The sequence below is a fragment of the Trachurus japonicus genome, chromosome 24 (assembly GCF_045865225.1).
Source record: "Trachurus japonicus isolate A0001 chromosome 24, Traja_1.0".
Taxonomy (NCBI): Eukaryota; Metazoa; Chordata; class Actinopteri; order Carangiformes; family Carangidae; genus Trachurus; species Trachurus japonicus.
The window spans coordinates 916,293-930,995 of NC_140930.1; the positions used below are offsets into that span (position 1 = coordinate 916,293).

The window sequence follows — 14,703 nt, forward strand, 5'->3', positions numbered from 1 at the left end:
ATTACATATAGCCTCATTTACATATTTAAACATAAAATGTGACAAAACTTGTAATACAAGAGATATTTGTGTTAATGTGAGTGATAAACTTGGGAAGTTTCATGGTGAAATCTGTTAATTTTTTACCCTGTTCACCTGTAGTGTCTCCCTTTAAACCGTTTTAATAAAATAATTATGACCGTTGTGATTATTGATTATTGATGACATATAGGTAACACGGTCGGGGATCACGTGAGCAGCCCCTTTGACCCCCACCTCTCGCGAGATGTGACGCGGCTGCAGCGAGATCAGCTCTGCAGCAACAAATCGGCTCCAGCTCCGGAGACAATCTGCACGTTTCTGCGGTAAGAGGCTGATTAACGGCGGCACGGGCACGGCGAGGCGCGTGCACGGCGCACACACACACACACACACACACACACATACAGGACAGAGGGGTGTGGAGGGAGGGGCGTGCACGCGGCGGTGGGATGAGGACGTGCGTGTGGATGTGGAGGAGAGAGAGAGAGAGAGAGAGAGGATGGAGGAGGCTGCAGCCCGGCGCGCGCGACACCACCACGACGACGTGCACGCGCCCCATTCGTTGTGGTGTTTGTTTGGTCGCGTGACGTGGATGTCCGGTGTTTGTGTGCGCGCGTGTGGGGCGTTTTGGGTCAGAAACGGTGTGACGGAACCCCCCGCCCCGCCCCCCCCCGTCTACTGTGTGTGTGTGTGTGTGTGTGTGTGTGTGTGTGTGTGTGTGTGTGTGTGTGTGTGTGTGTGTCAGTGTCAGGTGCTGCCCACCCCACGTGCAGGACAGGTGACCTTCACTGAGGTCAGGGGTCAGGGTGTGACATCATCATCATCATTACACCTGAGGAGGTCAGGTGGGAGGTGGGCGGGGCTCTGCCGCAGTGACGTCATCGCGGACCAGTCGTCGGATCGGATGATTGACAGATGAATGAAAAGTGTGTTTGTTGTTTTGTTGTTCCTTAGAGAAATAAATAAATCTGGTCCCAGACTTTAAATTCCCATAATCAATAATCAATAATCAATAATCAATGATCAATGATCCATCTTTACTTTGATCCCAGTTGATCGGATCAGTCTGAAATTGGCCCATTGCCATAATCCCTATAGTCATAGCAGTAGGTTCGTTACCTTTAATTGTAGGTGTAAGCTATTTTCAGTACGGCGGAGCGCAGCAGCTGGCTGCTCAGAGCTACGCTATGGAGGCTAAGGGAATTTCTTGGTTTCCCTCATTAAACTCATCAAATTCAACATCCCAAAACTCCACAGCGCTTTTGTAGACAAGTTGTGAGCTGCACAACCACCACGCTATGAGATAATGACGGAACGATACGAAACGGAGCCGTTTTCGAGGTAAATTCATACAAAACCGCTGATGCGCGTTGCGTTCAGGGACAGTTTTTTCAGCAAGCAGTCTCCGTATTTACCCTGTATTTACCTCGAAAACGGCTCCGTTTCGTATCGTTCCGTCATTATCTCATAGCGTGGTGGTTGTGCAGCTCACAACTTGTCTACAAAAGCGCTGTGGAGTTTTGGGATGTTGAATTTGATGAGTTTAATGAGGGAAACCAAGAAATTCCCTTAGCCTCCATAGCGTAGCTCTGAGCAGCCAGCTGCTGCGCTCCGCCGTACTGAAAATAGCTTACACCTACAATTAAAGGTAATGAACCTACTGCTATGACTATAGCGATTATGGCAACGGGCCAATTTGCCAAAATGTTGAACTATCCCTTTAATGTGACTGTGTGTCAGACTGAAGCTGATAGGTCACAATGGATTCATCTGATTATTATGGGATGTTTCTGTCTTTTAAACATCCAGACCAGATGTTTAAAGTCCCAGTATGTAACTTATTTGGCTTTTTATTATCAAAAATCAAACATTGCTTTCATAAAGATTAGGGCTGACCCCAAAAAATCGAAGCTTCGAAGCTTCGTTCGTTGCCATGGAAATCGATCTTTAAGTCCGTGATCGATTGTTTTTTTTTTCTTCCTTTTTTCCTTTTTGACACCGGTTCTCATCGGCACTTGTTACATTACAATGAGTCGGCGACTTGTCATCCTGAAAACCTGCCTGACTTTGGAGATATGCAGTGTTTGTTTGCCATTACTTTCATTATTTCCACTACGACCCCCCCCCCCCCCGTTAGACGTTACGATTGCGCACCCCCCGGCCGTCGAAGCTTCGATTAAAATCGATTTTATAGACCACTTCGGCGTCGATGTCACAGTGACGTACTGGTGGCAGAAAAATACCGGAAGTAAGCAACAAATACACGTCCTGACCATAGGTCCTGACATACAGCTCAACTTTAAAAAGCAGCAGCTGCTTGGCTGCAGCACGACCCTAAGCTGTGATGATGAGCCACATTAGAGGGTGAATTTAATCAGATTTTCCTAATCGCGGTGCAGAACAGTGAGTTTGGAGCTGACGAAAGGAGAGAAAAAAGAGAGTCGTGCTGCGGCGAGACCGGTGAAATGCTGATTAGAGGAGTGATCAGCGGTGACCGCCGCGCTGACGGACCCGGTGGAAATTGGGGTGATACAACGACTGCTGAGGAGGAACTATAAAGAACTCAGCTGTGATTTAAACTAGGACCTAAACCGAGTCGAGTAGAGCCGAGCTGTAACTGTGTAGTGGAGAAGCGGCAACACACGCGCGTCCCCTCAGATGGCTGCATCTCTAGGTCACTGGTGTGTGAGTGTGACAGAAAGAAAAGCTCTGACTTGCTTGGGCAGACGTTGTTTGGTGTCACCCGCTGATTTGCACATGTAGGCTACAATATCTAGACCCCGAATATAAGACGACCCGTCCTTTACAACTTTTTTCGACGGAAAAAATACTCTTATCAGTCAGTGTATAAAATATATGTAGATTGCGTGCATCGTTTAGGGATTTTTATTAAACATTTACTGTGTCATTCAGTGTAAACGTTAACACGTGTACACGTTCACCCTCTTATTCATTTATTTTGACATTCATTCATTCATTTTTACACACATCGGGTCATGAGCGGTGTCCCTAGCAACGGTCTGTGATATATAGCCTAACAACGGTCTGACTAATACAGAAATAACAGACATGGATCCGTTAAATAAACTGTAATATGCAGCCATACAAGTAGGCTACAGTTTGCTGTCATACCGTAGTTGATGGACTTGTTGATGATCGCCCACGCAGCGTTTTGTGTCCCTAGGCAGTAGCCTACGTCGGTCCGTAACACACAACACACTCCGTTGCTAATCGTTAACTTAGCCTACTCAGGTATGACAACCTGTTTTCTGTTGACAAAACATTAAAATAATCAGAGAAGGCCTCTGTATGATCCATCTTCCTCTGATTTGATCGCTCTTGATGCCGGCTTTCCACTGTTGACACCAGATCAGCTGTCACGTTCTGCCACCAGTGAAGCCCCGCCCACAACATACGTCATCAATGTTTATAAACATAGAAATGGTCTATAATCAAAATATGATAATCGGCTCAGCCCTAGTAAATCCGTATTTGACTGAAGGTGAATCACAGCTGCATCCAGATGAAAGCTTTCTGGTTCCTTAGAATGAGTCGTTACAAGTCGTTACAAATACAGAAGTGGGCGACGCACCGAACCGAGGCGGCCATGTTGCATCCTGACCGTAGGTAACCACGGAAACGGCCTGTTAAAACCGTCACCACTGTGTAGTGTGAGGAAGGACGGAGGCACCGGTGTTGCATTCAGGTGCAGTCAGGCAGACGGCCGTCGGCAAACCAACCGGATGTCATTTTACTAAAACAATACCACATCACCATGACAACAATACCACATCACCATGACAACATGTTGTCAGACCACTTGTTTATCCTGTTACATGCAGCGTCTGTTGTCTGTCTGACGTCTGCCCCATTTCACCTGAATGCAACATCAAGAATACGTTCAGATATGCAACCGCACCGCTAGATGGGGGGAATTCATACATATTATACCTTTAAAGAAATAAAAAAAACAAATCTATAAAGGGCAACGGGTGTTTTATTTTGTGAAAGTAACAGGAAGTGCGTTGGTCACAACGGCTAGCTTGAGTAGCGCCGAATTTGTCCGAACAAAATAGTAAACAGCTGGTATTTAGACAAATTAACGACACACTGCTGATCTAAACGGCTACTTTCTCACCTAAACATGTTTGAAATGTGGATAAGTGAAATATTTACAGAGTTTAGAGCTAAAATGAAATCAGCTTCTGACTGCTGGTTTCAGCTCGGGTAGGAGGCAGGCTAACGCTACCCATACACTTCCAGTGTTTGAGCTAAGCTAATTAGCGACTTTAGGTGGAGGCAGGCTAACACTACCCATACACTTCCAGTGTTTGAGCTAAGCTAATTAGCGACTTTAGGTGGAGGCAGGCTAACACTACCCATACACTTCCAGCGTTTGAGCTAAGCTAATTAGCGACTTTAGGTGGAGGCAGGCTAACACTACCCATACACTTCCAGCGTTTGAGCTAAGCTAATTAGCGACTTTAGGTGGAGGCAGGCTAACACTACCCATACACTTCCAGCGTTTGAGCTAAGCTAATTACGGCGATACGGCTCTATCTCCCTTGTTACTGCACGCACAGTGGAAAGGATGGTGTCTATCTGCTGGTCATGGACTCGGGAGGGAGGCAAGACACGAAGAAAGAAATGTTGGTATATCCCTTTAAGTTCCTGTATAACTGTTGCTGCTGTCGCCCCCCCCCCCCCCCCCCCCAGGTGTGTGACAGGTGTGTCATGGAGGTGTCGTCTCACAGCCTCTTCCTGCTGCAGCAGCTCAACGTGCAGAGAGAGTTCGGCTTCCTGTGCGACTGCACCGTCGCCATTGGAAACGTCTACTTCAAAGCCCACCGCGCCGTCCTCGCCGCCTTCTCCAACTACTTCAAGATGATCTTCATCCACCAGTCCAGGTCAGTCGGGTCATTCCCGGTCAGTTGGGTCAGTCCTTTTTCTGAAAAAGGGTCCTATGTTCACCGTTTTTACAAAAAAGGGTCCTATGTTCCCAGTTTTTTACAAAAAAGGGTCCCATGTTCCCAGTTTTTTACAAAAAAGGGTCCCATGTTCCCAGTTTTTTACAAAAAAGGGTCCCATGTTCCCAGTTTTTTACAAAAAAGGGTCCCATGTTCCCAGTTTTTTACAAAAAAGGGTCCCATGTTCCCAGTTTTTTACAAAAAAGGGTCCCATGTTCCCAGTTTTTTACAAAAAAGGGTCCCATGTTCCCAGTTTTTACCAAAAAGGATCCCATGTTCACCGTTTTTACAAAAAAGGGTCCTATGTTCCCCATTTTACAAAAATGGTAAATGGTAAATGGTCTGTATTTTATATAGCGCTTTTCCATCTGAACGATACCCAAAGCGCTTTACAGTAGCCTACATACATCACCATTCACACACTGATGGCGGAAGCTGCCATGCAAGGCGCGAACCACGACCCATCAGGAGCAAGGTGGGTAAGGTGTCTTGCCCAAGGACACTACGGCAGCAACCGGGACAGAGCGGGATTCGAACCGTCAACCCTCTGATCATTGGACGACCCGCTCTACCACCAGAGCCACTGCCACCCTAGGGTCCCATGTTCCCCGTTTTCACCAAAAAGGGTCCTATGTTCCCCAGTATGTATTGCGATCGGGGAACATAGGACCCTTTTTGGGAAAAACTGGGAACATAGGACCCTTTTTGGGAAAAACTGGGAACATAGGACCCTTTTTTGTAAAAACTGGGAACATAGGACCCTTATTTTGTAAAAACTGGGAACATAGGACCCTTATTTTGTAAAAACAGGGACCCTTTTTTGTAAAAACTGGGAACATAGGACCCTTTTTGTAAAAACTGGGAACATAGGACCCTTATTTTGTAAAAACTGGGAACATAGGACCCTTATTCTAAAAACTGGGAACATAGGACCCTTTTTGGTAAAAACTGGGAACATAGGACCCTTTTTGGTAAAAACTGGGAACATAGGACCCTTATTTTGTAAAAACTGGGAACATAGGACCCTTTTTTGTAAAAACTGGGAACATAGGACCCTTATTTTGTAAAAACAGGGAACATAGGACCCTTTTTTGTAAAAACTGGGAACATAGGACCCTTTTTGTAAAAACTGGGAACATAGGACCCTTATTTTGTAAAAACTGGGAACATAGTCCCTTTTTGGTAAAAACTGGGAACATAGGACCCTTTTTGGTAAAAACTGGGAACATAGGACCCTTATTTTGTAAAAACTGGGAACATAGGACCCTTTTTTGTAAAAACTGGGAACATAGGACCCTTATTTTGTAAAAACAGGGAACATGGGACCCTTATTGGTAAAAACTGGGAACATAGGACCCTTTTTTGTAAAAACTGGGAACATGGGACCCTTTTTGGTAAAAACTGGGAACATAGGGCCCTTTTTTGTAAAAACGGGGAACATAGGACCCTTTTTGGGAACAATGGGGAACCAGTTGCCGTCCCTGTTTTTACCAAAAATGGTCCTATGTTCCCCGGTCCCGTACAAAGTGGGGACCATAGGGATGACCCCGTCCTGTGTGTGTCCCCAGTGAGTGCATCAAGATCCAGCCGACGGACATCCAGCCGGACGTGTTCAGCTACCTGCTGCACATCATGTACACGGGGCTCTGTCCCAAGCAGCCGGTGGACCAGGGCCGTCTGCAGGACGGCATCAAGTTCCTCCACGCCTACCAGCTGTGCCGCAAGCCGGACGAGGCCGCCGCCGACCCCGCCGCCGCCGCCGACGTCGTCCGCATGTCCAACCTGTACGGCATCCAGATCTCCTCGCAGCTCGCCAACAAGGACGGGCCGGGCGGCGCCAAGACGACCGCGGCGTCCCGCAGCGCCTCGGAGGACCGGGGGGGCCGGGGGGACCACGCGCTCCCGTCGGACCGCCAGGCCTCGGCGCTGCGCAGCGTCTGCTCCGTGGCGTCCGGGGACGACTCCGACGTCTCGGCTCGCATCAAGCAGGAGCAGGTGATTGAAACTGAATTGAATTGAAAACTTTATTTAAAGCAGAAGTAAGCGATATTTTTGTGTTAATATCAAGGGGGCAGTTGTGGGTCTGAGAAGTGAAGTCACTTCCGCGTTCAAAAACCTGCAATCCCCTCTTCTTCCTCTGGGGGCTGGCTCCAGAAGGGAGCAACTCCAATTGAGCCCCATGTTAAAACAGCCGATTTTACAGCTTAAAAAAACATATTTACAGCCTGGTACATTTTATTTTTTTGGTCTCAACCGATAGTTTCTACCCCCGCACACACTCTGAGGGGGGTGAATTTTTTTAAAACTCTACCGTTCTACTATTATTAGGTTTAAAGTTCTGGCCAATTAGGGCGTAGAAACGTTGAGTGACAGGTCCGGTGACAGCTGCTTCGAGGCCAGTGGGCGGGCTCTCGGCCGGTTAACCGCCGCACCGCTCCAAATATGGCAAGTAGAATCCAACATGGCGCACTTCAAACCCCCGTAGTAGTGGCACAAAACAGACTCGCCCAAACCAATGGGTGACGTCACGGTGCTACGGCCATTATTTATATGGTCTATGGTTAATATAAGTCTTAAATAGTTGTATCTTCAGAAAGCAATCACTTCTATAGAGTGTTTGGTCTGAAACACGGGTCTGTCAGTCACTCTGCTCTGCTCTGAGCCCAGGAGAAAACTTTCCTTGTATCCTACAACCTTTATCCAATGAGGAGAGAGAACGGCATGAAATACAGTACTTTTTAAATTTTATTTTATTAGATTTACCAGGCACATTAGGTGTATTTGCACAAAGTATCGGTATCGGATCGGTATCGCCGATACCAGCCTGAATTTTACTCAGTATCGGATCGGAAAGGAAATTTGTGGTATCGAACATCACTAATGGAGGTGTGTTCTGGGATGAAGTTTATGTAGCTACTACTCTAATCAGTTTGTTTTGATTTGATGTGAGGTGGAGGAGGAGGGGGAGGACGGCGAGGGGGAGGAGCCCGCGGGGGGGGCGGGGTCTCCCAGCCAGAGTCTGCTGTTCAAGGACCGGGCGCCGGCGCTGACGTGTCCACGCTGCGGCGAGCGCTGCTCCTCGCCCGAGGGCCTGAGGGAGCATCTGTTCAGCCACGCGCTGGACGGAGAGGGGCCCGAGGACGCCGGCTGTCTGGAGGAGGCGCTGAGAACATCTGGATGCAGGTGAGATGACGTCATCATCTGTCTCACCAGGAAGCGTTAGCCTGAGTCGCTAATTAGCTTAGCTCAAACGCTGGAAATGTATAGGTAGTGTTAGCCTGCCTCCACCTAAAGTCGCTAATTAGCTTAGCTCAAACACTGGAAGAGTATAGGTAGTGTTAGCCTGCCTCGAACCTAAAGTCGTTAATTAGCTTAGCTCAAACACTGGAAGTGTATGGGTAGTGTTAGCCTGCCTCCACCTAAAGTCGCTAATTAGCTTAGCTCAAACACTGGAAGTGTATAGGTAGTGTTAGCCTGCCTCCACCTAAAGTCGCTAATTAGCTTAGCTCAAACGCTGGAAGTGTATAGGTAGTGTTAGCCTGCCTCCTACCTAAAGTCGCTAATTAGCTTAGCTCAAACACTGGAAGTGTATAGGTAGTGTTAGCCTGCCTCCACCTAAAGTCGCTAATTAGCTTAGCTCAAACACTGGAAGTGTATGGGTAGTGTTAGCCTGCCTCCACCAAAAGTCGCTAATTAGCTTAGCTCAAACACTGGAAGTGTATGGGTAGTGTTAGCCTGCCTCCACCTAAAGTCGTCAGAGAAATTCAGCAACTCTAAACGGAAACCGGCGGCTGATCTTGGTCTCAGAGCTACAAAACTCTCCGGTAAGGCATCTTGAGCGGTCAAATGCCGCTAACGGGACGAGATCGGTCAAAACGGAGGGTTCAAGCAAAGACGCTTTATTTTGGTTCAAGCTAGCTACATCGAGGGTAGCTTAGCTTCCTATTTCAAAGTAAAGGCACAAATTCTATCGTCATGGTTTTCTGTATGTAAAGGGCAACGGGTGTTTTATTTTGTGAAAGTAACCGGAAGTGCGTTGGTCACAACGGCTAGCTTGAGTAGCGCCGAATTCGTCCCAACAAAATAGTAAACAGCTGGTATTTAGACAAATTAACGACACACTGCTGATCTAAACGGCTACTTTCTCACCTAAACATGTTTGAAATGTGGATAAAGTGAAATATTTACAGAGTTTAGAGCTAAAATGAAATCAGCTTCTGACTGCTGGTTTCAGCTCAGGTAGGAGGCAGGCTAACACTACCCATACACTTCTAGTGTTTGAGCTAAGCTAATTAGCAACTTTAGGTGGAGGCAGGCTAACACTACCTATACAAGTGTTTGAGCTAAGCTAATTAGTGACTTTAGGTGGAGGCAGGCTAACACTACCTATACACTTCCAGTGTTTGAGCTAAGCTAATTAGTGACTTTAGGTGGAGGCAGGCTAACACTACCCATACACTTCCAGTGTTTGAGCTAAGCTAATTACGGCGATACGGCTCTATCTCTCTTGTTACTGCACGCACAGTGGAAAGGATGGTGTCTATCTGCTGGTCATGGACTCGGGAGTGAGGCAAGACATGTAAAAATGTTGGCGTATCCCTTTAAGTTGTTTATTTTACTTCATTTTGTCTCTTTTGTGGGTAGATTTCTCCTAAATTCCCCCAAAGTGAGCATGCTGGACGGCGAGGGGCCGGAGGACGCCGGGTGTCTGGAGGAGGCGCTGCGGCAGAGCCAGGCGCTGGCCAACCAGCTGGCGGCCGAGCTGCGGCGGAGTCGCGGAGCGGGAGGAGGGGGAGGGGCCGGCGGCGCCCGCAGCCCCGCCCCCTCCAACGCCAACACCAACGCCGTGCTACTACACTCCTCCCGTAAGCGTAAGATCGCCTGCGCCGTCTGCAGCCTGCGCTTCTCGCACAAGAGCCAGCTGCAGGAACACATGTACAGCCACACGGGGAAGCCGTCGCGGCTGCACCGCTACAACCGCCTCTGCAGCCAGCTCTTCCAGGCCTCCGCCCACTTCTGCGAGGGCGCCGCGGAGACCGGAGGGGGCGGGGCTTCGGCCGGCGGCGGCGGCCCGACGCTGTCCGAGGACGCCAACAGAGACACGCAGGACAACGGCAGCTCCTGCTACTCTCTGGACTCTGAGGTCTCCCAGGAGAGCGTGGACGGCGTTCCCGTGGAGGGATGAACGACGTCACATGACGCCAGACTGAGCACAGCACGCCGGGTCTGTTCTGTGTCGTGGTTCTGTTCCCGTCTCTGCTGGTTCACTGCAAAAACTCAAACTCTTACCAAGAATATTTGTCTTATTTCTAGTCAAAATGTCTCGTTTCTAGACAAAACAAATCTCTTTGTACTTAAAATAAGACTCAACACATTAAAAAGCAGCTTGTTTTTAGACACTTTTTACTTCTTTCAAGCAGATTTTCACTTGAAATAAGTAGAAAAATCTGATAGTGGAGCAAGTTTTTCTTTCTTATTACAAACACAAAAAACCTGCTTTCACTGGCAGATTTTTCTACTTATTTCAAGTGAAAATTAGTTTGAAACAAGTGAAAATGATCTAAAAACAAGTTCATTTTTATGTGATGAGTCTTATTTTAAGTGGAAAGAGATTAGTTTTGACTAGAAATGAGACATTTTGACAAGAAATAACACAAATATTCTTGGAAAGATGTTGAGTTTTTGCAGTGTTCTGTACCTGTGCAGGTGTGTGTGTGTGTGTGTGTGTGTGGTCATCAGGGCTGCGTCTCAAGAGCAGGTTGAGTTTCCCTCGCTCTCTCGCCCTTAGGCCTCGAGGGAAAGTTTAGTTTAGTTTATTTATTTGTTTCATTCAACGAAAAAAGAAAACAAGAATAAGAACAATGCAGCTCCTGAATGAAAGGAGGCAGAAAGAAGAAACGGATGTTGTCTGACCCTGTTCTCTAGAAATCCTGTCACAGATAAGACCGCTTCCTGTCTCAGTGCTTTCGGTTCACAAAGCCAACGACTACTGCCGGTTTTGTTTTACTGTTCATTCGAGGACGAGCTTGGCACGCTGCGACACAGTTTGGATGAATATTTATATCTTTGCTTTCAAGGAAGAGGTGAACTGAACGCACTTCGCTCATTAACTGTTTGTTCACACTGGGCACAAGATTACATACAAAGTCAATGTAAAGACGTGAATGTATGCATATTTGTGCCGGCGGTGCGAATGATGCAAATGGCGCGACACGAATGAAGCGAACACGCGAAATTCGCCTGTTCACGCAAGTTCAGGTGAATTTCGCGTGTTCACTTCACTTGGCTTGAAGTGAACACGTGAAATATTCGCGCGAATGCCGCGAGTAAAAACAAATTTTCCAGCGGGCAAACTGGAGCAAGTAGAGTGAGGTGAATATTTTACTCGCTCCCCGGTGTGAACGCACCGTAACAGCCCAGACAATCACAGGTCGACCACAAGTCGTAGCTGCAGCGCCGCACGGCCTCTAAAGGGGCGTTCACACTAGGGTTGTGCCGATTGGCGATCCAATCGTCTATCGGTGATTGGAAGGACGATCGGCGATGTTTTGTTTTCTTGCCGATTTTACACACACACATACTCGCTACTTTTTTATTGATCCAATGCGCAATCTGTTTGTTTTGTTTTAATGAAGCCGCTTGGCTTGCTGCTTCCAACTATACTCTGTCAAATGACAGTGTTTCACCAATCAGATGCAGCCACTGGCGACGTCCAATCAGACGGAGCCAGGTAGTCATATGACCGCACACAAAATCTCTGTGGTAAACAGGGTGGCCACTCCGCCTCACATTTGAGGAAACACGTTTAGCTGGTGTTGTGGCTGTGACTCGGCTGCCGACACCAGCCCTGTCACAGCCCGACGACGTGTTCACTGATATGCCACAAATAAATTACGTCCGCCATGAATAGCTTTGTCGGCTTTCGGCAACGCAATATCGTTCCGTTCATTGATCATAGCGCTCTTTCTCCGTTATTAGCCCTCACACACACACACACAGAGAAGCGTGCATGCATGACAGCAGGGCATGGTAAAAGCGAAACTCATACGCTTTTATGAGGCCCCCCCCCCCGTCGAACGAACACGTGGAACGACCCCCCCCCCCCCCCCCCCCGGACCCCAGCGATAGATAGGTCTATCGGCGATCTCCTGGAAGGGCGATTGGGACGATCTGAAAATGTCAAAATCGCCCAACACTAGTTCACACCGGACGCGATAGACGCAAATGGAGCGGCAACTCTACATTGAAAATCAATGTAAATGACGCGATGACACGATGACACGCGATGCAGGCGGAGGCGGCGCGAATAAAGTTGAAAATATTGAACTTTTCAGGCGGCATCGCGCCGTGACATCCAATCAGCGACGAGTTCAAGCCGACGACGTCACTTCTCTGTACGGTTGTTTACACTCAGACCAACATGAAGGAGAAGCTGATTGTATATGAGCTGTGTGTGGCACCGCTGCCTCTTCTACACAGAGTGAACAACAAAACAAAAAACAAAAAACACACACACACACAGTGAACCCAGACACGACAGTCGGTGGTTTTCCGGTGTTTCTGAGACTTGTACAGCGAGTACAGTGCAGCAGCGGTGGTGATATCAGCCACGATCGACGTGGAAACAGAGCAGGTTGAGACCGGTTTTCAAATGAACGGGCGGAGCGTCTAGAGCGAATGACGCGATGGACGCGAATGATCCAAAATGACCAAGCGGCGCGAATGAAGCGTCTGACGCGATTGTATAGACCTTTTCAGAGAGTATAAACAAATACAGGTGTTACCAAGGATACTAATTAAAGGTGTACAGAAATGGCCGTTTGTCCTGTTTGTCGCGCTGAGTTGTCACGAGCTGCAACACGAGTTTACCCGAGTAAGGAAAATGAATTTGATTGGTCGTTATCGAGCGGGCGGGATATTCAAAGTTTGGGGCGAGACCGAGCTCCGTGTGCGTGTCTCAGACGTTTGAATGACGGATGACGGATCCAATATCAGTGGCTGGTGAATCGTCTACAGGCTGACGTATAATCTGTGCACCTGCATTATCCAATATGAAAAAAAAAATACACACTTTCATCCCGGATTTACTCAAAAATAGAATTTTGCACAAAGTTTGGCCTACATCGTCTGATAGATGAGTTATCACATTAATTTTATGATCCAGAGTGGGATCAAATTCAGTTTTCTTTTCTGTTCACCTTTAAGGCTCCATTCCATTTAGTGTAGCAGAGCGTTTTCTAATGAGCCACACCTGTCTTTGTTTATATATAGTATATATAAACTTTATTTCAGACACAGGTCCATATCACAATCAAACAATATAAATAGTACAAGAATAAAAAGAAAGTACAAAAAATACATTTCATAAAATATAGAGACTATTGCACCAATGCCACCTTAGCCTAGAAGTTATACTCTCTGAAAAGGTCTATTCGTGTCTATCGCGTCCGGTGTGAACGCCCCATTATAGTAACAAAGACCTGCAGACAGTGATGGACCGGTCATAGGACCAGAACGTAAACACGTCACGGTGTTGCTGCAGCCACTTCCTGCGTGTCTTTCCCTCTCTCTGCCTCCACGTTTCCTGTCTCTAAGGCGCCGTTCAACCCGAGGGCGACTCAACCTGTTGGAACGCAGCCGACTGACGATGAGTCTGAGTGGAAAAGCTCCTTTCAGTTCAGCACAGGGTTTTTTTGTTTTTGTTTTTCCTGCTGTTGCTTTCTGTTGTTGATGATTTCTTCTCCAGGTGTTATTGATTATTGATCGATCGATTGATTTGATTGAGTGTGTGGTCGTTGAGGTCGTTGAGCAGTCGTGTCGTCTTCTCTCCGTGTTTCACTGTAAAAACAAACTAACAAACAGCAAAAGTTTCATGTTTTGTACATAAACGTCTGATTTTCATGGATCAGTGAGATTTTGTAAATAAATGTCTTTTTCCACCAACCAGGACGCAGCTGTTTGATGTGGGGGGGGGGGGGCAGGGGCAGAGGCATGCTGGGAAACGTAGTCTTCACACTCAACCTGGTCGACCTGCTGTTGCTTAGGTGACGGATCGATGTATTTTTAACCTCCATCGCTATAGAAACAAAAACTGTGGGGATTTTTTCTTCACTGTTTAGAAATAGACGACGGGATGACATCATCAGATCAACGACCAATCACTGATCAATAACCGGTGAAGGATCCTGGACTCTTAAAGGGACAGTGCACCATTCATCGGCTGGTTCTGGTCCAGTATTCGTGTCACTGCAGGTCATATGACATCACAGAGCCCCGCCCACCTGACCTATGACATCACAGAGCCCCGCCCTCCTGACGTATGACATCACAGAGCCACGCCCACCTGACGTATGACATCACAGAGCCCCGCCCACCTGACGTATGACATCACAGAGCCCCGCCCACCTGAAGTATGACATCACAGAGCCACGCCCACCTGACCTATGACATCACGGAGCCCCGCCCACCTGAAGTATGACATCACAGAGCCCCGCCCACCTGACCTATGACATCACGGAGCCCCGCCCACCTGAAGTATGACATCACAGAGCCCCGCCCACCTGACGTATGACATCACAGAGCCCCGCCCACCTGACCTATGACATCACGGAGCCCCGCCCACCTGAAGTATGACATCACAGAGCCCCGCCCACCTGACCTATGACATCACGGAGCCCCGCCCACCTGAAGTATGACATCACAGAGCCCCGCCCAC

The 14,703-nt window shown here is 47.8% G+C and overlaps 1 protein-coding gene across 1 annotated transcript; it reads left to right on the forward strand.

The window, feature by feature from the left end:
• The first annotated feature begins 217 nt into the window (after positions 1–217).
• Positions 218–10,178, forward strand: zbtb25 (zinc finger and BTB domain containing 25). The gene is made up of 5 exons (XM_085770801.1): positions 218–344; positions 4,749–4,928; positions 6,557–6,983; positions 7,939–8,171; positions 9,633–10,178. Exons 2-5 carry the CDS (start codon positions 4,756–4,758, stop codon positions 10,171–10,173), a joined length of 1,374 nt encoding a protein of 457 aa, XP_085626927.1. The 5' UTR covers positions 218–344; positions 4,749–4,755; the 3' UTR covers positions 10,174–10,178.
• The last annotated feature ends 4,525 nt before the right edge of the window (positions 10,179–14,703 follow it).